Source organism: Agelaius tricolor, unplaced genomic scaffold (genome assembly GCF_023055355.1).
Source record: "Agelaius tricolor isolate 1412-34295 unplaced genomic scaffold, bAgeTri1.0.p SCAF_129, whole genome shotgun sequence".
NCBI classification, from domain to species: Eukaryota; Metazoa; Chordata; class Aves; order Passeriformes; family Icteridae; genus Agelaius; species Agelaius tricolor.
This window is the reverse complement of record NW_027269389.1, coordinates 106,694-128,773: the sequence shown is the minus strand read 5'-3', so window position 1 is coordinate 128,773 and position 22,080 is coordinate 106,694. Positions and strand designations below refer to the sequence as shown.

General features: G+C 43.2%; 2 protein-coding genes across 23 annotated transcripts; one reads left to right on the top strand and one right to left on the bottom strand.

Annotated features, from left to right (window-relative positions):
- Nucleotides 1-662: 662 nt before the first annotated feature.
- On the top strand, nucleotides 663-13,236 carry NGDN (neuroguidin). 2 transcript variants are annotated; one of them, XM_071420227.1, is made up of 10 exons: nucleotides 856-1,036; nucleotides 1,116-1,187; nucleotides 4,064-4,204; nucleotides 5,500-5,584; nucleotides 5,677-5,729; nucleotides 6,505-6,622; nucleotides 9,745-9,898; nucleotides 11,117-11,252; nucleotides 13,037-13,103; nucleotides 13,182-13,236. In XM_071420227.1, the coding sequence occupies exons 1-10, from the start codon at nucleotides 887-889 to the stop codon at nucleotides 13,202-13,204; spliced, it is 999 nt and encodes a 332-aa protein (XP_071276328.1). In that variant the 5' UTR covers nucleotides 856-886; the 3' UTR covers nucleotides 13,205-13,236. The 2 variants fall into 2 exon arrangements, with proteins under 2 accessions (XP_071276329.1, XP_071276328.1); XM_071420228.1 differs by lacking the exons at nucleotides 9,745-9,898; nucleotides 11,117-11,252; nucleotides 13,037-13,103; nucleotides 13,182-13,236 and adding an exon at nucleotides 7,872-8,996 and having other exon boundaries at nucleotides 663-1,036.
- Nucleotides 10,924-20,865, bottom strand: PSMB5 (proteasome 20S subunit beta 5). Of its 21 annotated transcripts, none has more exons than XR_011677891.1 (6): nucleotides 20,566-20,865; nucleotides 18,293-18,599; nucleotides 16,063-16,474; nucleotides 15,815-15,860; nucleotides 15,481-15,701; nucleotides 15,300-15,384 (listed from the first exon to the last, which is right to left on the bottom strand). XR_011677891.1 is itself a non-coding variant. In XM_071420231.1 (5 exons), the coding sequence occupies exons 1-4, from the start codon at nucleotides 20,848-20,850 to the stop codon at nucleotides 15,337-15,339; spliced, it is 873 nt and encodes a 290-aa protein (XP_071276332.1). In that variant the 5' UTR covers nucleotides 20,851-20,865; the 3' UTR covers nucleotides 10,924-15,198; nucleotides 15,306-15,336. The 21 variants fall into 21 exon arrangements, 2 of the variants coding, with proteins under 2 accessions (XP_071276332.1, XP_071276331.1); XR_011677896.1 differs by having other exon boundaries at nucleotides 15,481-15,605; XR_011677895.1 differs by lacking the exon at nucleotides 15,815-15,860 and adding an exon at nucleotides 15,702-15,747 and having other exon boundaries at nucleotides 15,481-15,605.
- Nucleotides 20,866-22,080: the final 1,215 nt, after the last annotated feature.

Here is a 22,080-nt window from a genome sequence, read left to right as displayed (position 1 = left end):
TGGGAATTTGGGTGCAAAATGTGGAAATTTGGGGTAAAATAGGGAGGAAAATGTAGAAATTTGGGTGGAAAATCAGAAGAAATAGGGAAATTTTAGGAGAGTTTGGAGGGAAAAGATTTAGGTGGAAATGGGGAAAATTTGGGTGTAAATGTGAAAATTTGGGGGTAAAAGTTTAGAATTTGGTTCAAAAATGTGGAAGTTTGGGACAAAAATCTGGGGAAATTTGGGTTAAAGTTTGGAAGGTTTGGAGGGAAGAAATCTGGGTCAAAAATGGGAGGAAATTGTGGAAATCCAGATCCAAAATTCAGAAATTTCTAGGAAAATAGGAGGAAATCTGGGAAAGTTTGGAGGGAAAAGTTTTAGGTAAAAATTTGGAAAATTCGGGTCTAAAATGTGGCACTTTGGGTTAAAATTGGGGGAAATTTGGGATAAAAATGGGCAAGTTTTGATTGATAAAATCTGGGATAAAACTGGGAAAATTCGGGTCTAAATGTGGATGGTGGGTTTGAGCGAAAATTGGGGGAAATTTGGGTCAAAAATATAAAACAATTGAGGCCAAGTTTGAAAAATAGGGAAATAAATTGAATTTTTGGGATCCTGGGGAATATTTAGAGGGGTCTTGGGGGGTTTGGAGGAATAAAAGGGGATTTTTGGGGGGGAAAATTGAGGTTTTGGGGTCGCAGACGCTTCTCAGTAAATCCTCGCTTCCCATTGGTCGTCGCGCCTGTCAATCACGGATTCCTGCGCTGGCATTGGTTACTCTCCCACTTTAAGGCGGTGCTCAAATGATCCCGCCTCGCTCATTTCCCATTGATCAGTTTTACTCATTTCTGCGCGCTGATTGGTTTTAAAAACTGTCAATCATCCCTACCGGCCCCTCACGGCTATGGGCGGGCTTTTTCGGCGTTTCTCGCGCTCTGATTGGCTGCCACCTCGCGTGCCGCGCTCTGATTGGCTGCGCACCTTTTCCTTCACGCACATTTCCAACATGGCGGCGTCCGAGGCGGTCGCGCTGCTGGAGACGCTGCGGGCACAGGTGAGACCCCAAAAACCGCCCAAAAAACCCCAAAAAAGCCTCGATTTCCCCCAAAATTGATGATTTTGGCCTTCTGCAGGTGGCGGAAGTGGCGGCGCACGGGCGGGAGATGCTGCGGAGAGTGAGGGGAGGGCAGCTGGACACCAAGGAGGTACCGGAGGCGTTTGGGGGCGAATCGTGAGGGGATTTTGAGGGGTTCTGAGGGGTTTTAGGGGATTTGGGGAATCCCTGAGGGGAATTTAGGATCCTTGAGGGGTTTGGGGGGATTCTGAGAGGATTTTTGGAACTTTTTTGGAATTTGGGGGGTTCTGAGGCGATTTGGGGCGTCCTGAGGGGATTTTTGGGGATTTCTGAGGAGATTTGGAAATTCTGAGGCGATTTGGGGAATTCTGAGGGAATTTTGGGGTCCCTGAGGGGATTTGGGGAATTCTGAGGGGATTTTTGGGGATTTTTGGAGATTTGGAAATCCTGAGGGGATTTTTGGGGATTTCTGAGGGAATTTTGGGAATCCTGAGGGAATTTTGGGGAATTCTGAGGGGATTTTGGGGGATCCCTGAGGGGATTTCGGGATTTTTGGGGGATTTTAGGAATCCTGAGGAGATTTTAGGGATCCTTGAGGGGATTTTGGGTGTTTTTAGGGTTTTTTGAGGTCCCTGAAATCTTTAGGGTTTTGTTGAGAATTTTTAGGGGGATTTTTGGGTGGATTTTAAGGAATTTTGGGGTGATTTTGTTGGAAATTTTGGGGGAATCTTTCAACCTCTCTCCTGAGTCCTCCAGTCCACAAGGGAATAAAATTTGGGGGAAATTTGAGCAAATTTTGGGGTTAAATTTGGGATTTTTGGGGTTCCTCCCATCCACTTGCAGTCACCTCTGCTGATCCCAATTTTAAATCAAATTTTACAAATTTTTGGGGTGAAATTTGGGATTTTTGGGGTCCTCTAATCCCCTAAGGGATTCCCTCCTTTAAGACTAAAATTTGGGGGAAATTTGAGCAAATTTTGAGTTAAAATTTGGGATTTTTGGGATCCTCCCATCCCTTAAGGGGTCCCCTCTTCCAATACCAATTTTTAATAAAATTTTACCAAATTTTGGGGTGAAATTTGGGATTTTTGGGGTCCTCCCATCCCTTAAGGGTTCCCCTCTGCCAATACCAATTTTTAATGAAATTTTCCCAATTTTTGGGGTGAAATTTGGGATTTTTTGGGTTTTTCCCATCCCTAAAGGGGTCACTTCTGCCAATACCAATTTTAAATTAAATTTTACCAATTTTTGGGGTGAAATTTGGGATTTTTTGGGTTTTTCCCATCCCTTAAGGGGTCCCCTCTGCCAATACCAATTTTTAATTAAATTTTCTGAACTTTTGGGGTAAAATTTGGGATTTTTTGGGTTTTTCCCATCCCTTAAACAGTCCCCTCTTCCAATACCAATTTTTAATAAAATTTTACCAAATTTTGGGGTGAAATTTGGGATTTTTGGGGGTTTTCCCATCCACTAGGGGGTGCCTCTGCTGATACCAATTTTTGGTTAAATTTAAATGAAATTTTGGGGTAAAATTTGGGATTTTTTGGGTTTTTCCCATCCCTTAATGGTTCCCCTATACCAATACCAACTTTTAATGAAATTTTCCCGATTTTTGGGGTGAAATTTGGGATTTTTGGGGTTCCTCCCATCCCTTAGCAGGCACCTCTACTGATCCCAATTTTAAATCAAATTTTGCAAATTTTTGGGGTAAAATTTGGGATTTTTGGGTTCCTCCCATCCCGTAAAGGGTCCCCTCTTCCAATACCAATTTTTAATGAAATTTTACCAAATTTTGGGGTAAAATTTGGGATTTTTGGGTTTCTCCCATCCCTTAAGGGTTCCCCTATACCAATACCAACTTTTAATGAAATTTTCCCCATTTTTGGGGTAAAATTTGGGATTTTTGGGTTTTTCCCATCCCTTAAACGGTTCCCTCTTCCAATACCAATTTTTAATAAAATTTTACCAAATTTTGGGGTAAAATTTGGGATTTTTGGGATCCTCTAATCCCCTAAGGGATTCCCTCCTTTAAGACTAAAATTTGGGGTAAATTTGAGCAAATTTTGGGGTGAAATTTGGGATTTTTGGGTTTTTCCCATCCCTTAAGGGTGCCCCTCTTCCAATACCAATTTTTAATGAAATTTTCCCCAATTTTTGGGGTGAAATTTGGGATTTTTGGGGTTTTTCCCATCCCTTAAACGGTCCCCTCTTCCAATACCAATTTTTAATGAAATTTTACCAAATTTTTGGGGTGAAATTTGGGATTTTTGGGTCCTCCCATCCACAAGGGGACGCCCTCATTTTAGATTCAAATTTGGGGTAAATTTGGCCAAATTTTGAGTTGAATTTTGGGATTTTTGGGGGTTTTCCCATCCACTTGCAGGCGCCTCTGCTGATCCCAGTTTTAACTCAAATTTTCCCAATTTTTGGGGTGAAATTTGGGATTTTTGGGGTCCTCCCATCCACCAGGGGGCGCCCTCTTAAAACTCAAATTCGGCTTCAATTTGGCCAAAATTTTGAGTTGAAATTTGGGGTTTTTTGGGTTTTTCCCATCCCTTAAGGGCTCCCCTATACCAATACTAATTTTAAATTAAATTTCCCCGATTTTTGGGGTGAAATTTGGGTTTTTTGGGGTCCTCCAGCCACTCCTCCCATCCACTAAAGGGCGCCTCTGCTGATACCAATTTTTGGTTAAATTTGGATGAAATTTTAGGGTGAAATTTGGGATTTTTGGGTTTTTCCTATCCCTTAAGGGTTCCCCTATATCGATACCAATTTTTAATGAAATTTTCCCAATTTTTGGGGTGAAATTTGGGATTTTTGGGTTCCTCCCATCCAGCAGGGGGCGCCCTCTTAAAACTCAAATTCAGCTTCAATTTGGCCAAAATTTTGAGTTGAAATCCGGCGTTTTTTGGGTTTTTCCCATCCCTTAAGGGTTCCACTCTGCCAATACCAATTTTTAATGAAATTTCCCCCAATTTTTGGGGTGAATTTGGGGGTTTTTAGGGGCTGTCCCTGCTGCAGGTGCGCTCGCAGGCGCTGCTGTGGTACCTGCAGGACCTGGCCCTGCTCGTCTGCTCCAAATCCCGCGGGGGCTCCCTCAGGAGCGCGGGGGGAGCCCTGGACAGGCTGCTGGAGACCAGAGTGGTGAGGAGAAAATAAAAAATGGGGAGAAATCCCCGGGTTTTGGGAAAAATCGGGGGCGTTTCGGTGAAAATTTGGTGAAAATCGGGGAAAATTTGGTGAAAATTTGAAGAAAATTGGGGAAAATTTGGGGGTCCCAGAGGGGATTTTCATGAAGGGAATTTGAGGGATTTTGGGTAAATTGGGTGGAGAGGGGGATTTTGGGAATTTTTGGGGGAAATTTGGCGAAAATCGGGGAAAATTTTGGCAAAATTTGGCGAAAATTGGGGAAAATTTGGGGGTTCTCAAAGGGATTTTATGAGGGATTTTCAGGGGGGAAATTTGAGACATTTTGGGTAGATTGGGGGAATTTTGGATAAATTGGGGAATTTGGGGATTCCAGGGGGATTTTGGGAATTTTGGGGGAAAATTTGGTGAAAATCTGGGAAAATTTGAAGAAAATCGGGGAAAATTTGGGGAAAATTCAGGGGTCCCAGTGAGATTTTCAGGAAGGAAATTTGAGGGATTTTGGGTAAATTGGGGAATTTAAGGATTCCAGGGGGATTTTGGGAATTTTTGGGGGAAATTTGGGGAAAATCGGGGAAAATTTGGGGAAAATTCGGCAAAAATCGGGGAAAATTTGGGCGAAATTTGGGGGTCCCAGAGGGATTTTCATGAAGGGAATTTGAGGGATTTTGGGTAAATTGGATTGAGGGGGGAATTTGGGAAATTTTGGGAGAAATTTGGGGAAAATTTGGTGAAAACTTGAAGAAAATTTGGGCAAAATTTGGGGGTTTCCAAAGGGATTTTATGAGGGAATTTCAGGGATTTTGGGTAAATTGGGGAGTTTGGGATTCCCAGGGGGATTTTGGAAATTTTTGGGAGAAATTTGGGGAAAATTTGAAGAAATTCGGGGAAAATTTGAAGAAAATTTGGGGAAAATTCGGGGATTTTCAAGGGGGAATTTCAGGGATTTTGGGTAAATTGGAGGAATTTTGGGTAAAGGGGGGGAATTTGGGGAATTTTTGGGAGAAATTTGGGGAATTTTGGGGGAATTAAGGGAGTTTTGAGATCAAAAATGGGAATTTTGGGAAAATTTTGGGATCCTGGATAAGATTTTGGGATGGAATTTTGGGAGAACTTTGAAATTTTAGGGAATTTTTTGGGGAATTTTTGGAGCAATTTCGGGAGAATTTTGGGGATTTCTGAGGGAAATTTGAGGGAATTTTGGGGCGAATTTTGGGGCGAATTTTGGGTTTTTTGGGGCGGTTTCGGTCTCTGGCCCCGCCCCTGAGCCAAAGCCCCGCCCACTTTTGCAGGTGCTGGAGAAGCTCCGCCCCCTGGAGCAGCGCCTCAAGTACCACCTGGAGAAGCTGCTGAGGGCGGCGGCCTCGGGTGGGCGTGGTCAGTGCAGGCCCCGCCCCTTTTTAAAACTACACCCCCTCCACTCTCTGTTCCGTCACCCCCTTTGATTGAAAGCTGTCAATCATCCCCAGGTGCCGAGGATCCGCTCAGCTTCCGCCCCGCCCCTTCCAATATGGCGGCGCAGGTGAGGGCGGGGCTTAATATGAGTGAAAGGGGCGGGGCTTGAGGGGGAATGGGCGGGGTTGAAGTGGGGAAATGGGCGTGGCCTAATAGGGAAATGGGTGGGGTTAAATGGGTAAAATGGGCGTGGCTTAGTGGCAAAAGGGGTGGGATTAAACGGGCATAGCTTAAGGTAAATATGGGAGGGGTTTATTGGCAAGGTGGGCGTGGCTTCGTAGGTTTGTGGGCGTGGCTTAAATAAGGAATGTAAGGGGTTTGTGTAGAAAATGGGCGTGGCTTAAGGGCAAAAAGGGGCGGAGTTTAAGGCAGCAGTAAGTGGGATTTAAGTGTGCTTAGGGGCGTGGCTTATGCTGAATTTGGGCGTGGTTTGATGACTTTGTGGGCGTGGCTTCAATAATAAATGGGAGGGGTTTGTGGGGTAAACTGGGCGTGGCTTACAGGCAAAAGGGGTGGAGTTTAAAGGAGCAGTGGGTGGGGTTTAAGGGCTTTAAGGGGCGTGGCTTTGTGGGTGTGGCTTCATTAATTAATGGGTGGGGTTTGTGGGGTGAACTGGGCGTGGCTTAAGGGCAATAGGGGCGGAGTTTAAGGTAGTGGTGGGCAGGGCTTAAGGGCTTAAAAGGGCGTGGTTTATGTAAATTTTAATGGGCGGGGTTTACAGAATTGGGGCGTGGCTTGAGGGGAAATCAGGCGTGGTTTAAGCTAAAAATGGGTGGAGTTTAAGGGCTTAAATGGGCGTGGTTTCTGTGGTGGGCGTGGCCTGATGGGGGCGTGTCTTTCAGGATGAGGACGATGAGGATGAGGATGCTGATGACGAAGGCCAAGGGGGCGGAGCCAAAGCCCCGGGGCTGGGGGGGGGGCGCCGCTATGTCCCGCCCCGCCTGGTGCCCGTGGCCCCCGGTGAGAGACCCAAAATCCGCATTTTTACCCCCAAATTTCTGCAGTTTTACACAAATTTCTCCTTTTTTACCGTTTCAGGCTCCTTTCACCCCGTTCTGATCCAATTTAACCCCGTTAAAATCTGATTTTGTCCCATTTTCCACCATTTTCACCCAATTTTTGACCTATTTTTTACCCATTTTCCCCCATTTTAACCTCATTTCATTCCACTTTAACCTTCCTTTAATTCCATTTTAATCCCATTTTTCAACCATTTCTTCCCTCTTTTAACCCAGCTTTTTCCCATTTTTTCCCATTTAATCTCATTTTAACCCATTTTTTCCCCATTTCTCCCCCATTTTTTCCCCAATTTACCTCATTTTTTTTCCCATTTTCCCCCCATTTTTCCCTCATATTTCCCCCATTTTTTCCCCATTTCCCCCCCATTTTCCCCTCATATCTCCCCTCATATTTTCCCTCATATTTCCCCCCCGTTTTTTCCCCATTTTTTCCCCATTTTTACCCATTTTCACCCCATTTTTCCCTCGTATCTCCCCTTTTTCCCCTCACATTTTCCCCATTTTAACCAATTTCCCGTTGTTTTACCCCGTTCCAGCCGTGCCTGACCCCGGTTCCCCCCATATTCCCCTCATATCCCCCCCATTTTTCCCCCATTGCCCCCCATTTCCCCTCACATTTCCCCATTTTAACCAATTTCCTGTTATTTCACCTCATTCCAGCTGTCCCCGAGCCTGGTTCCCGCCATTTTCCCCTCATATTTCCCCCATTTTTCCCTCATATTTCCCTCATATTTTCCCGATTTTAACCAATTTCCTCCCCGTTTTTCCCCATTTTTCCCCATTTTCCCCTCATATCCCACTCATCCAGCCGTGCCTGACCCCGGTTCCCGCCATTTTTCCCTCACATTTCCCTCATATTTCCCCCATTTTAACCAATTTCCCCCCTACTTTTTTCCCATATTTCACCATTTCCCCCCCATTTTCCCCTCATATTTCCCCATTTCCCCCCCATTTTCCCCTCACATTTCCCATTTTTCCCCCCATTTTAACCGATTTCCCGTTGTTTTACCCCGTTCCAGCCGTGCCCGACCCCGCTGGTTCCCGCCATTTTTCCCTCATATCTCCCCTCATATTTCCCCCATTTTCCCCCGTTTTTTCCCCATATTTCCCCATTTCCCCCCCATTTTCCCCTCACATTTCCCATTTTTCCCCCATTTTAACCGATTTCCCGTTGTTTTACCCCGTTCCAGCCGTCCCCGACCCCGCTGGTTCCCGCCATTTTTCCCTCATATCTCCCCTCATATTTCCCCCATTTTCCCTCATATTTCCCTCATATTTCCCCATTTTAACCAATTGTTTCCCCATTTTTCCCCGTTTTTACCCATTTCCCCCCCATTTTCCCCTCATATTTCCCATTTTTCCCCCATTTTAACCAATTTCCCATTGTTTCACTCCCTTCCAGCTGTCCCTGACCCCGCTGGTTCCCGCCATTTTTCCCTCATATCTCCCCTCATATTTCCCCCATTTTCCCCCGGTTTTTCCCCAAATTTCCCCATTTCCCCCCCATTTTCCCCTCACATTTCCCATTTTTCCCCCCATTTTAACCAACTTCCCGTTGTTTTACCCCGTTCCAGCCGTGCCTGACCCCAGTTCCCGCCATTTTTCCCTCATATTTTCCCCATTTCCCCCCCATTTTCCCCTCATTTCCCCTCATATTTCCCCATTTTCCCCCCATTTCCACCCCATTTTCCCCTCATATTTCCCCCTTTTTCCCCATTTCTCCCCCATTTCTCCCCCATTTTAACCAGTTTCCCCTCATATCCCCCTCATCCAGCCGTGCCTGACCCCGGTTCCCGCCATTTTTCCCTCATATCTCCCCTCATATTTCCCCCATTTTCCCCCGGTTTTTCCCCATTTTTTCCCCATTTTCCCCCATTTCCCCCCCATTTTCCCCTCACAATTCCCATTTTCCCCCCATTTTAACCGATTTCCCGCTGTTTTACCCCGTTCCAGCCATGCCTGACCCCAGTTCCCGCCATTTTTCCCTCATATTTTCCCCATTTCCCCCCCATTTTCCCCTCATTTCCCCTCATATTTCCCCATTTTCCCCCCATTTCCACCCCATTTTCCCCTCATATTTCCCCCTTTTTCCCCATTTCCCCCCCATTTTCCCCCCATTTTAACCAGTTTCCCCTCATATCCCCCTCATCCAGCCGTGCCTGACCCCGGTTCCCGCCATTTTTCCCTCATATCTCCCCTCATATTTCCCCCATTTTCCCCCGGTTTTTCCCCATTTTTTCCCCATTTTCCCCCATTTCCCCCCCATTTTCCCCTCACATTTCCCATTTTTCCCCCCATTTTAACCAATTTCCCGTTGTTTTACCCCGTTCCAGCCGTCCCCGACCCCGCCGGTTCCCGCCATTTTTCCCTCATATTTTCCCCATTTCCCCCATTTTTCAGCCATTTCCCCCCCCGTTTTCCCTCATATTTCCCCATTTTAACCAATTTCCCCCTCATATTTCCCCATTTTAACCAATTTCCCGTTGTTTCACCCCATTCCAGCTCTCCCTGACCCCGGTGCCCGCCATTTTCCCCTCATATCCCCCCTATTTTTCCCTCATATCTCCCCTCATATTTCCCCATTTTAACCAATTTCCCCCCCCCATTTTTCTCTCATATTTCCCCATTTTCCCCCCATTTCACCCCCATTTTCCCCCATTTCACCCCCATTTTCCCTCATATTTCCTCCATTTTTTCCCCATTTTCCCCCCATATTTCCCCATTTCCCCCCCATTTCCCCCTCATATTTTCCCCATTTCCCCCCTTTTTTCCCCATTTTCCCCCATTTCCCCCCCACTTTCCCCTCACATTTCCCCATTTTAACCAATTTCCCCCTCATACTCCCCCATTTTAACCAATTCCCCGTTGTTTCCCCCCATTCCAGCCGTGCCTGACCCCGGTTCCCGCCATTTTCCCCTCATATCCCCCCCATTTCCCCCTCATATTTCCCCCCATTTTCCCCCGGTTTTTCCCCATTTTTCCCCATTTTCACCCATTTCCCCCCCACTTTCCCCTCACATTTCCCCATTTTAACCGATTTCCCGTTGTTTTACCCCGTTCCAGCCGTCCCCGACCCCGCCGGTTCCCGCTCGGTGGCGCGGGCGCGGCTCCGGGCCCTGAGCTCGGCCGTGATCCGGGAGCTGCAGGCGGAGCTGGGGGAGGGGCCCCTGCAGGAGGGGGAGGGGCTGGGCCCGGCCTCCCGCCAGGAGCTCCACAGGTGAGAATTGGGGAAAATTCGGGAAAATTTGGGCAAATTTCGGGTATTTTCCTCTTTTTTTTTTCTGGGTTTTTTTGCCATTTTTTTCGGATTTTATTTGAATTTTTTTCTGATTTTTTTTCCATTTTTTTCGGAGTTATTTTGAATTTTTTCGGAATTTTATTTGATTTTTTTCCTTTTTTTCTGAGTTTTTTTTAAAATTTTTTTCCTTTTTTTTTTTTCTGAATTTATTTGAAATTTTTCTGAATTTTATTGAATTTTTTCGGAATTTTGTTTGAATTTTTTTAATTTTTGAATTTTTTGAAGTTTTTTTAATTTTTTTTTATTTTTTATGAATTTTTTCTGAGGTTTTTTTTGAATTTTTTTCTATTTTTTTCTGAGTTTTTTATATTTTTTTCTGTTTTTTTAAAATTTTTTCTGAATTTTTCTGAATTTTTTTCCTTTTTTTCAGACTTTTTAAAATCTTTTTCTGAATTTTTTCTAAATTTTTTTCTGAATTTTTCTGGCTTTTTTCCTTTTTTTTCTAAATTTTTTCGATTTTTTTAAAAATTTTTTAAAATTTTTTTCTTTTTTTTTTTGAGTTTTTTTGAATTTTTTCGGAATTTTATTTGAATTTTTTCTGAATTTTTTTTTCTGAGTTTATTTGAAATTTTTGTTAATTTTATTTGAATTTTTTCCTTTTTTTCGGAATTTTTTTGAATTTTTTTGGAATTTTACTTGAATTTTTTTCTGATTTTTTTCACTTTTTTTCCGAATTTTTTTTAATTTTTTTCTGAATTTTTTTCCAATTCTTTTTGGAATTTTTTTGAATTTTCCCCGGTTTTGTTCCATTTTTTTAGGGTTTTTTTGTGTGGCGTTGGTCCATTTCTGGCTGTAATTTCCCCCTTTCTGACCCATTTTTTTGCCTTTTTTGGTGCGGTTTTCGCTGATTTTGTGTGAAATTTCCCCATTTCCCTTCCATTTTGTCTGATTGTGTCCTTTTTGTGTGGATTTTGGGTGAAATTTCCCCATTTTTGTTCGATTCCTTTGGGGTTTTTTTGTGTGGTGTTGGTCCATTTCTGCCTGAAATTTCCCCCTTTCTGACCCATTTTTTTGCCTTTTTTTGTGCGGTTTTCGCCGATTTTGGGTGAAATTTCCCCATTTCCGCTCCATTTTGTCTGATTGAGTCCTTTTTGTGAGGATTTTGGGTGAAATTTCCCCGTTTTTGGGCCATTTCAGGCGCCGCTATGAGGAGTCGATGCTGCAGCGCCTCAGCGGCCCCTGGAGGCCGCGGCGCCCCCGGGGGGCGGGGCCTGACCTCAATGACGTCACCAACTTCGGGGCTTTCCCCGCCCTCCTGGGAGAGGCCAATCAGGTGAGAGGGGGGCGGGGCTTGAGGGGAAAAGGGCGGGAAAAGGCAAAAAATGGAAATTTTGGGGTCAAAATTGGGAATTCTGAGGTAAAATTTTCGGAATTTTGGGGTCAATTTTTGGGATAAATGTTTGGGAATTTTTGGGTCAATTTTTTGGGGAGTTTCAGGCTGAATTTCAGGGATTTTGGGGTGAATTTTTGGGGAATTTTGGGGATATATTTGAGGGATTTTGGCGTCAAATTTTGGTGCTGAATTTGGGGAATTTTGGGATTCATTTGTGGAATTATTTGGGTCAATTTTAGGGGATTTGGGGGTGAAATTTTGGGGGATTTTGGGGTCAAAATTGGGAATTCTGAGGTAAAATTTTTGGAATTTTGGGGTCAATTTTTGGGGAATTTTGGGGTCAAATTTTGGTGCTGAATTTGGGGAATTTTGGGATTAATTTGTGGGAATATTTGGGTTAATTTTAGGAGATTTTGGGGGTCAAAATTGGGAATTCTGAGGTAAAATTTCGTGAAGTTTGGGGTCAATTTTGGGAATAATGTTTGGGAATTTTTGGGTCAATTTTTTGGGGAGTTTTGGGCTGAATTTCAGGGATTTTGGGGTCAATTTTTGGAAATTCTGGGGTCAAATTTTTGGGGAATTTTTGAGTCGATTCTGGGGAATTTTGGGGACATTTTTGAGGTATTTTGGGGTCAAATTTTGGGGTATTTTGGGGTCAAATTGGTAATTTTGGGGTCAATTTTCGGGAATTTTGGGGGCAATTTTTGGATCAATTTTTTGGGGAATTTCGGGCTGAATTTCAGGGATTTTGAGGTCAATTTTTGGGGAATTTTGGGGACATTTTTGAGGAATTTTGGGGTCAAATTTTGGTGCTGAATTTGGGGCATTTTGGGACTCATTTGTGGGAATATTTGGGTTAATTTTAGGGGATTTGGGGGTGAAATTTTGGGGGATTTTGGGGTCAAATTTTGGGGAATTTTGGGATTCATTTTTGGGGATTTTGGGATCAAATTTTGGGCTGAATTGGGACAATTTTGGGATCAATTTTGGAGGAATTTTGGAGCTGAATTTGGGGAATTTTGGGATCAAATTTGGGCTGAATTTGAGGGAATTTGAGATCAATTTTTGAGGAATTTTGATTCAATTTTACGGCTGAATTTGGGGAATTTTAGGGTCGATTTTGGGATCCATTATGGGGCATTTTGGGATAAATTTTTGGGGAATTTTGGGATCAATTTGGGGGATTTTGGGGCTGAATTTGGGGAATTTTGGGATCAATTTTTGGGGAATTTTGATTCAATTTTAGGGCTGAATTTGGGGAATTTTAAGGTCGATTTTGGGATCCATTTTGAGGCATTTTGGGATAAATTTTTGGGGAAATTTGGGACCAACGTTGGGAAATTTTGAGGTCAATATTTGGGGAATTTTGGAAACGATTTTGGGGCTGAACTTGCAGAATTTTGGGAACAATTTTAGGGAATTTCAGGATCAATTTTGAGGAATTTTGGGATCAATTTTGGGCAATTTTGGGATCAATTTTTGGGGGATTTTGGGGCTGAATTTGGGCAATTTTGGGACCAATTTCTGGGACATTTTTGCCTGAAATTGCAGAATTTTGGGATGAATTTTTGGGGAATTTCAGGATCAATTTTGGGGAGTTTTGGGATCAATTTTAGGGAATTTTGGGATCAATTTTGGGGTCGATTTTTGGGGGGATTTTGGGGCAGAATTTGGGGCACTTTTGATGAATTTTGGGCCAAATTTGGGGCATTTTTTGGGCTCAGGATTCGTCGGAGCCGCCGCAGAAAAAGAGGAAAAAGCAGAAAATGGCCAAGAAAAAAGGGAGGAAAGGTGAGTCCAGTTCAAACCAGTATAAACCAGTACAAACCAGTATAAACCAGTATAAACCAGTTTCCCTTCCCCCTCCAGGTTTCCGCCGCCGCCGCCGCTGATTCTTCAATAAAACTCCGTGATTTTTGCCTCATTTGCATCTCATTTGCATTTTTATGACGTCATTGGGGTGTGAAAAGGGTTACTGGGAGGGGGGTGGGGGTTACTGGGAGGGACTGGGAGGGGAAAAAAAAAAACAAAAATTCCACATTTTTTTACCAATTTTTCCCGAAATTTATAATTTTTTTAATTATTTTTGCAAAAAATTCCAAATTCTTCTTTATTTTTTAGTGAAGTTCCTGTTTTTTCATCTGGTTTTTGCCAGAATTCCACTTTTTTTCCTCAAAAATTCCGATTTTTAAAGAAAAATCAGAAAAAACAGACAAAGAATTAAAAATTTAAAAAAAAAACCAAAAAAATCACAAAAATCGCACAAAAATCACCATAAGAACTCCCAAAAATTCACAAAAAAACCCACAAGAAACCCTCAAGAAATCCTAAAAAAAAGGGAAAAAAATCACAAAAAAAACCGTCAAAAAACCCAAAAACATTCAGGAAAAAAAAAACCAAAAAATCCCCCCAAAAAACATCAAAAATCCGAAAAAAAAAATCACAGAAAATCACAAAAACTCCCCAAAAACCTGTCAAAATAAAACCCGAGAAAATCCCCAAAAAATCCCTCAAAAAGGAGAAAAAAACTGCAAAAAATCCACAAAAAAATCCCAAAAAAACTCCCCAAAAAAACCCCACCAAACCTCCCTTTAAGCCCCCTAAAAAACCCCAAAACCCCCAATAAAATCCCCAAAATATCACTGAAAAACCCCAAAAAATCACCAAAAAGAAAACCCCTAAAAATAACCAAACAATCCCAAGAAAATCCCAGAAAAATCCCTAAAAAAATCCAAAAAAATTCCAAAAAACCAAAAAAATTACTAAAAAACCCCGAAAAATCCCCCCCCCCAAAAAAACCTTAAAAATATCCAAAAACTCCCAAGATAACCCAAAAAAATCCCTTAAAAATCCTTAAAAAATCACCAAAAATCCCCAAAAAATAAAAAAAAATCCCTAAAAGTTTTTTTAAATTCCCAAAAAACCACCAAAAAAAATCCCCAAAATATCAGAAAAAAACCACCCAAATATCCCCCAAAAAAATTTAAAAATCCCAAAAAAAACTTAAATATCAACAAAAAAAAAAAAAAAACTAATAATATCCAAAAAATCCCAAGAAATCCTTAAAAAAATCCTCAAAAAGTCCTCAAAAAAAAAGAAAAAAATAAAAAAAAATTTAAAAATCAAAAAAAATCCAAAAAAATTACAAAAATAAACCACGAAAAAAAACCCCAAAAAATTCCAAAAAAAATCCAAAAAAAAAATTCTGGAAAAACCCCCAAAACCTCCCTTTAACCCCCCTAAAAAAAACCCCAATAACCCCCAAACCCCTTCCAATTCCCCCTATAAAAACCACCACAATTTCACCTCCATTTTCTTCTTTTATTCCCTTTATCCCTCACTCCCCTGCAGCTCCCTCACGTTGTCCCTCATAAAAATCACCACAATTTCACCTCCATTTTCCTTTTATTCCCTTTATCCCTCACTCCCCTCACGTTCTCAGCAAAAACTTGGGCCCATCCCCACTGTCCCTCACAAAAACCACCAAAATTTCACCACCTTTTTCCTCTTTTATTCCCTTTCCCCCTCCCTCCCCTGCAGCTCCCTCACGCTGTCCCTCATAAAAACCACCACAATTTTATCTCCATTTTCCTTTTATTCCCTTTCCCCCTCACTCCCCTCACGTTGTGGGCAGAGACCTGGGCCCATCCCCGCTGTCCCTCATAAAAACCACCACAATTTCACCTCCATTTTCCTCTTTTATTCCCTTTATCCCCTCACTCCCCTCACGCTGTGGGCAGACACCTTGGCCTCTCTGCCCACAGAAACCACCACAACCTCCGTCACCATTTTCCTTTTATTCCCTTTCCCCCTCACTCCCCTCACGCTGTGGGCAGACACCTGGGCCCATCCCTGCTGTCCCTCACAAAAACCACCAAAATTTCATCTCCATTTTCCTTTTATTCCCTTTCCCCCTCACTCCCCTGCAGCTCCCTCATGTTGTGGGCCGACACCTGGGCCCAACTGCCCTCATAAAAACCACCACAATTTCACCTCCATTTTCCTCTTTTATTCCCTTTCCCCCTCACTCCCCGTACACCTCCTGCAGCTCCCTCACGTTGTGGGCAGACACCTGGGCCCAACTGCCCTCATAAAAACCACAATTCCACCTCCATTTTCCTCCTTTATTCCCTTTCTCCCTCACTCCCCTCACGTTCTCAGCAAAAACCTGGGCCCATCCCCGCATTCCCTCACAAAAACCACCACAATTTCACCTCCATTTTCCTCTTTTATTCCCTTTCCCCCTCACTCCCCGTACACCTCCTGCAGCTCCCTCACGTTGTGGGCAGACACCTGGGCCCACCCGCCCACAGAAACCACCACAACCTCCGTCGCCATTTCCCTTTTATTCCCTTTCCCCCTCACTCCGCTCACGTTGTGGGCAGACACCTGGGCCCATCCCTGCTGTCCCTCACAAAAACCACCAAAATTTCATCTCCATTTTCCTTTTATTCCCTTTCCCCCTCACTCCCCTGCAGCTCCCTCACGTTCTCAGCAGACACCTGGGCCCATCCCCGCTGTCCCTCATAAAAACCACCACAATTTCACCTCCATTTTCCTCTTTATTTCCCTTTATCCCTCACTCCCCTCACGTTCTCAGCAGACACCTGGGCCCAGCCGCTGTCCCTCACAAAAACCACCACAATTTCATCTCCTTTTTCCTCTTTAATTCCCTTTATCCCTCACTCCCCTCACGTTGTGGGCAGAGACCTGGGCCCAACTGCCCTCATAAAAACCACCACAATTTCACCTCCATTTTCCTCTTTTATTCCCTTTCCCCCTCACTCCCCTCACGTTGTGGGCAGAGACCTGGGCCCAACTGCCCTCATAAAAACCACCACAATTTCACCTCCTTTTTCCTCTTTTATTCCCTTTCCCCCCTCACTCCCCATACACCTCCTGCAGCTCCCTCACGTTGTGGGCAGACACCTGAGCCCACCCGCTCTCCCCGATGTGGAACACTCTGACCGTGCCCCCGGAGTAGGCGTCTCTCCTGGCAGCCTGGTAGATCGCCCTCCGTGCCAGCTCCCAGGCCGCCTGCTCTGAGCCCACGCCGCTGCTCAGGCCTCGGTCCAGGACGCCGTAGGCGTACGAGGAGCCCGAGCCCACGGCGAAGGCGGGGCCGGCCACGCGCTGGCCGTCGTTGTCCACGTAGTACAGGCCTGGAAATGGAGGAAATAATTCATTTGGGGGGCGTGGCTAAGGAGTTTGGGGCGTGGTTAGTGAATTTGGGGGCGTGGTTAGTGAGTTTAAGGGGGTTAAAGTTGGCTTGAGGGCATTTGGAGTGAATTTGGGGGCGTGGTCACTCAATTGGGATGTATGGTGAGTCCATTTAGGGGCGTGGCTTCTGCATTGGGGGCGTGGCTACTCCATATAAGGTTAGGGCTTCCCAATTTGGCAGGGTGGTTTCCGGTTTAGGGGCGTGGCTAGTGACTTTGAGTGACAGGGAGTGAAGCTGGGGCTTTTCAATGGGAATTTTTGAGGCTTTATAAAGGGAATTTAAATGGGAATTTTGGGCTAATAAATGGGAATTTAAATGCCGATTTCGGAGCTAAAAAATGCGAATTTTGGAGCTAAAAAAAATGGGAATTTTGGGGTTAAAAAACGGGAAATTTAAAGCGAAAAAATGAGAACTTTGGGGGTAAAAATATTGGAATTTTGGAATGAAAAAAATGGGAATTTTGGCCTAAAAAAATGGAAATTTTGGAGCTAAAAAATGAGAATTTTTAGGCGAACAAAATGGCAATTTTAGAGGAAAAAAAAGGGAATTTTGGAGGTAAAAATGCGAATTTTGGGGCTAAAAAATGCGAATTTTAACGCTAATAAATGTGAATTTGGGGGCTAAAAAATGCAATTTTTTGGAGCTAAAAAATACGAATTTTGCAGGTAAAAAATGGGAATTTTGGAGTGAAAAAAATATGAATTTTGGGGCTTTTAAATCGAATTTTTTGGGGCTAAAAAATGCGAATTTTTGAGCTAAAAAATGCAATTTTTTGGAGCTAAAAAATGAGAATTTTGGAGCGAAAAAAGGGAATTTTGGGGCTAAAGAAATTTCAATTATTCCCATACCTGGCCCGCGCTTGTCCCAGCCGCACACCATGGTGCCCAGGCTGAGCCCCATGCCCTTGTACTGGTACACCAGGTTGGCCAGCAGCTTGGGGGCGGGGCTACACATTTGGGGGCGTGGCTAACGAGACGGGGCGTGGCTAACGAGATGGGGCGGGGCCAGTGACTTTGAGTGACAGGGAGTGAAGCTGGGGCTTTGAAATGGGAATTGAAATGGGAATTTTGGGGCTTTGAAATGGGGATTTAAATGCGGATTTTGGAGCTATTAAATGCGGATTTTGGAGCGAAAAAAATGTGAATTTTGGGCTAAAAACCAGGAATTTTTGGGCGAAAAAATGGGAATTTTAAAGCAAAAAAATTGGAATTTTGGAGTTAAAAAAATATGAATTTTGGAGCTAAAAAAATGGGAATTTTTGAGGCTAAAAAATGGCAATTTTGGAGCGATGAAATGCAAATATTAGAGCGAAAAAATGGGAATTTTGGAGCTAAAAAAATGGGAATTTTGCGGCTAAAAAAATGTGAATTTTGCAGGTAAAAAAATATGAATTTTGGAGCTAAAAAATGCGAATTTTTAGGCAAAAAAAAGTGAATTTTGGGCTAAAAAATACGAATTTTTAGGCGAAAAAAATGTGAATTTTGGGGTGAAAAATGCAAATTTTTAAGCGAAAAAAATGCGAATTTTTAGGCGAAAAAAAGTGAATTTTGGGCTAAAAAAATGGAAATTTTGGGGCTTTTAAATCGAATTTTTTGGGGCTAAAAAATGCGAATTTTGGAGCTAAAAAATGTGAATTTTGGGGCAAAAAAATGGGAATTTTGGAGCGAAAAAAAGGCGATTTTGGAACAAAAAAAATGGCAATTTTGGGCCAAAAAAAGGCGAATTTTGACCTAAAAAAAATATCCTTTTTTTCCATTACCTGGCCCGCGCTTGTCCCAGCCGCACACCATGGTGCCCAGGCTGAGCCCCATGCCCTTGTACTGGTACACCAGGTTTGCCAGCAGCTTGGAGGCGGCGGCCACCGACACGGGCTCCTTGTTGCGCAGCTCCTGCACCCGGCACTGCCGCGCCACCAGGCGCTGCCAGAAGCTGCAGTCGGCGGCGCCGCCGGCCATGGTGCCCAGGATGCGCGGGTTGATGGGCAGCACCTTCAGCACCGACTGCGAGGAGATGTAGGAGCCGGCCGTGGCGCGGGAATCCACGGCCACCGTCACGCCGAAGGGGCTCTGGGGAGGGAAAGTGGAAAAAAAATGGAATTTAAGGAGAAAAACAAAAAAAAAATTGGATTTTTGCCATGGTTTTTGAGGGTTTGGCGGTGGTTTTGACGCACGAAAATTCAGGTTTTTTACACGTATTTTTCGGTCGTTTCGGTGCCTAAAATTCAAATTTTTTATCAGATTTTCCACCCCTACAATCCCCATTTTTTCACTCTGAATTCCCCATTTTTTCTCCCATTTTCTCCTTAAATTCCCCATTTTTTTAGAAATTTTCTCCCTAAAATCCCCATTTTGTCTCCTATTTTGTCCCTAAAATCCCCAGTTTTTCTCCCATTTTCTCCCTAAAATCCCCATTTTTTCTCCCATTTTTACTCCCATTTTCTCCCCTAAAATCCCCATTTTTTAAGGAATTTGCTCCCTAAAATCCTCATTTTTTAAGAAATTTTCCCCCTAAAATCCCCATTTTTTTCTCACATTTTTCCCATACAATCCCCATTTTTTCTCCCATTTTTTCCCCTAAAATCCCCATTTTTACTCCTATTTGCTCTCTAAAATCTCCATTTTTTCACCCATTTTGTCCCATAAAATCCCCATTTTTACCCCTATTTTCTCCTTAAATTCCCATTTTTTTCTCACATTTTGTACCCTAAAATCCCCATTTTTTCTCCCATTTTCTCCCTAAAATTCCCATTTTGTTCTCACATTCTTCCCCCAAAACCCCCCATTTTTTCTCAAATTTTCTCCTGAAAAATCTAACTTTTTCTCTAATTTTGCTCTGTTTTTCTGGCATTTTCTACCCCAAAATTCTCTATTTTTTCTCAAATTTTCCGACATTTTCTACACCTAAAATCCCCATTTTTTAAGAAATTTTCTCCCCCAAAATGCGAATTTTGTTCTAATTTTTGCCTATTTTTCCTATTTTCTATGCTTAAAAATTCCCATTTTTTTCTGCAGTTTTCGTCCGTTTCGGTGCCTAAAATTTGCTTTTTTTCTCAAAGTTTTCATCATTTTTTGCCCCTACAATCCCCATTTTTTCACCCTGAATTCCCCGTTTTTTCTCCCATTTTCTCCTTAAATTCCCCATTTTTTAGAAATTTGCTCCCTAAAATCCCCATTTTTACTCCTATTTGCTCCCTAAAATCCCCATTTTTTTAGAATTTTTCTCCCTAAAATCCCCATTTTTTTCTCACATTTTCTCCTTAAATTCCCCATTTTTTAAGAAATTTTTTCTCCTTAAATTCCCCATTTTTTAAGAAATTTTTTCTCCCTAAAATTCCCATTTTTTTCCCCACATTTTTCCCCTAAAATCCCCATTTTTACTCACATTTGCTCTCTAAAATCCCCATTTTTTTAGAAATTTTCTCCCTAAAATCCCCATTTTTACTCCTATTTTCTCCCTAAAATCCCCATTTTTTCTCTTATTCGCTCCCTAAAATCCCCATTTCTTCTCCCATTTTCCCCCTAAAATCCCCATTTTTTCCGAATTTTCCCCCATTTTCTACCCCTAGAAACCCCAATTTTCTGCTTTTCCCCCCCATTTTCTTCTCTGAAATTCTCCTTTTTTTTTCTCAATTTTTGCTCCCATTTTTTCTCACATTTTCTCCCATTTCCTTCCCTAAAATCCCCATTTCTACCCCCATTTTCTCCCCAAAATTCCCAATTTTTTCTCCCCTAAAATCCCTTTTTTTTCTCTCCAGCTGCAATTTTTGGGGTCCCAGCTACGATTTTTGAGGTCATAAATGGAATTTTTGTGTCCAAAACGGAATTTTTGAAGTTCCCAGAGACAATTTTGGGTCCAAAAAATGAAATTTTAAGGCGCCCACACGCGATTTTTAGGTCTCAGCCGCGATTTTTGGATCCTAAACTGGAATTTTACTCTCCCCAGCCGCGATTTTTGGGTCAAAACCGGAACTTTACCCTCCCCAGCCGCGATGTTTGGGCTTAAAAAATAAATTTTGAAGCATTTTCCCCTCACCTTAAAAGCCAAAGTTGTGGTGCCGTGAAGAATCTGAAACCCGGGTCCCTCCGGCTCCTCCTGAACGCCAAAAGGAGGAGCCGCCAGAACCCGCGGAGGGCCGGAAAAATCCCTCAAAATGTCGGGAATCTCATCGGAATCCTCGGAAAAATTCTTGGAAAAAGATTTAGGAAAAAAATCCGGGAGCTCCGCACGGAGGACGCTGGCGAGCGCCATCTTGGATTCTGGCGGCTGAGGGGAGGCGGTGCCCACAAAATGGCGGCGGTGACGCAGCGCGGGCGCCATCTTGGTTAAAGGCAAAGGCGAAACAACGGCGCAAAATGGCGGCTGCGCATGCGCAGAGTGGAAAGAGAGGATGCGTGAGGCCGCGGCCGCCATTTTGTTTGAGGGCAGGGCGGGAAGGAAAAAGGGCGGGAAGGCGCCGCCGCCATTTTGGTTGAGGGCATGACTTGACGGGTAGAATTAAATCGGCATTAAAGCCTTAAAATGAGGAGAAAAAAAAGAAATTTAAAAGCAGGAATTAAAGTAATTTATATTGTGAATTGGAGGAGAAGGGTTTGGGGGAAAAAAACCAGCAATTTTGAGGATAAAAATTTGGGTTTTAAAGGGGATTTTGTGAGGGGTTTGGGGTGAGATTTCGCAGGTTTGGAAGAGTTTGAGGAAATGTCTGAGGAGATTTGAGGTATAAAATAATTTTGTGAGGGATTTGAGGCAGAAAAATGAGATTTAAGAGGATTTTGTGAGGGGATTTGGGGTAAATTTTTTTGTTTTGGAGGGATTAGCGAGGAGATTTGAGGTAAAAATCCCATTTTGGGGGTTTTGTGAGAAGATTTTTTGTAAAAACCCAATTTTTTGGGACTTTGTGAGGAGATTTTTGTAAAATATCACATTTTCGGTGATTTTGTGATGAGATTTTTGTCAAAAATCCAATTTTGGGCACTTAGCGAGGGAATTTGAGGCAAAATTTTCAGGTTTTGAGCAGTTTGAGGCAATTTGTGTCCAAAACCTTGAATTTCGGTGACTGTTGAAGCAAATTCTGAAGATTTCAACCCAAAAATTCAACTTTTCAACCACGAGGATTCGAGGACCCGCTAAATCCTTTAAATCGCCCCAAAATCCAGAGCCGGTGCTGAAAATTTGAGGTTAAATCTCCATTTTTTGGGTCCTTTTAATGGTTTAATAAAAGGGGGGAACAACGAGGCCCCTCCCAGTTCATCCCAGTCCATCCCAGTTCATTCCAGTCCATCCCAGTAACCCCAAACCCCTCCCAGTAACCCCAAATCCCCTCCCAGTTCATCCCAGTCCATCCCAGTTCATCCCAGTAACCCCAAATCCCCTCCCAGTTCATCCCAGTCCATCCTGGTTCATCCCAGTAACACCAAATCCCCTCCCAGTTCATCCCAGTCCATCCTGGTTCATCCCAGTAACACCAAATCCCCTCCCAGTTCATCCCAGTCCATCCCAGTGCCCTTTAAACCCCTCCCAGTTCATCCCAGTCCATCCCAGTGCCCTTTA

Excerpts from the sequence above, each read along its gene's own strand:
- PSMB5 (XM_071420231.1), bottom strand. The coding sequence starts at position 20,850 with ATGGCGCCCGCGCTGCGTCACCGCCGCCATTTTGTGGGCACCGCCTCC. Across the intron at positions 18,600-20,565 it reads CCACAACTTTGGCTTTTAAG|AGCCCCTTCGGCGTGACGGT; the intron begins GTGAGGGGAAAA and ends TTCCCTCCCCAG. Across the intron at positions 15,395-16,251 it reads TTCCACATCGGGGAGAGCGG|TTGGGCCCAGGTGTCTGCCC; the intron begins GTGGGCTCAGGT and ends TTATGAGGGCAG.
- NGDN (XM_071420227.1), top strand. The coding sequence starts at position 887 with ATGGGCGGGCTTTTTCGGCGTTTCTCGCGCTCTGATTGGCTGCCACCT. Across the intron at positions 1,188-4,063 it reads GGCAGCTGGACACCAAGGAG|GGGCTGTCCCTGCTGCAGGT; the intron begins GTACCGGAGGCG and ends GGGGGTTTTTAG. Across the intron at positions 5,585-5,676 it reads GGCGGCCTCGGGTGGGCGTG|GTGCCGAGGATCCGCTCAGC; the intron begins GTCAGTGCAGGC and ends AATCATCCCCAG.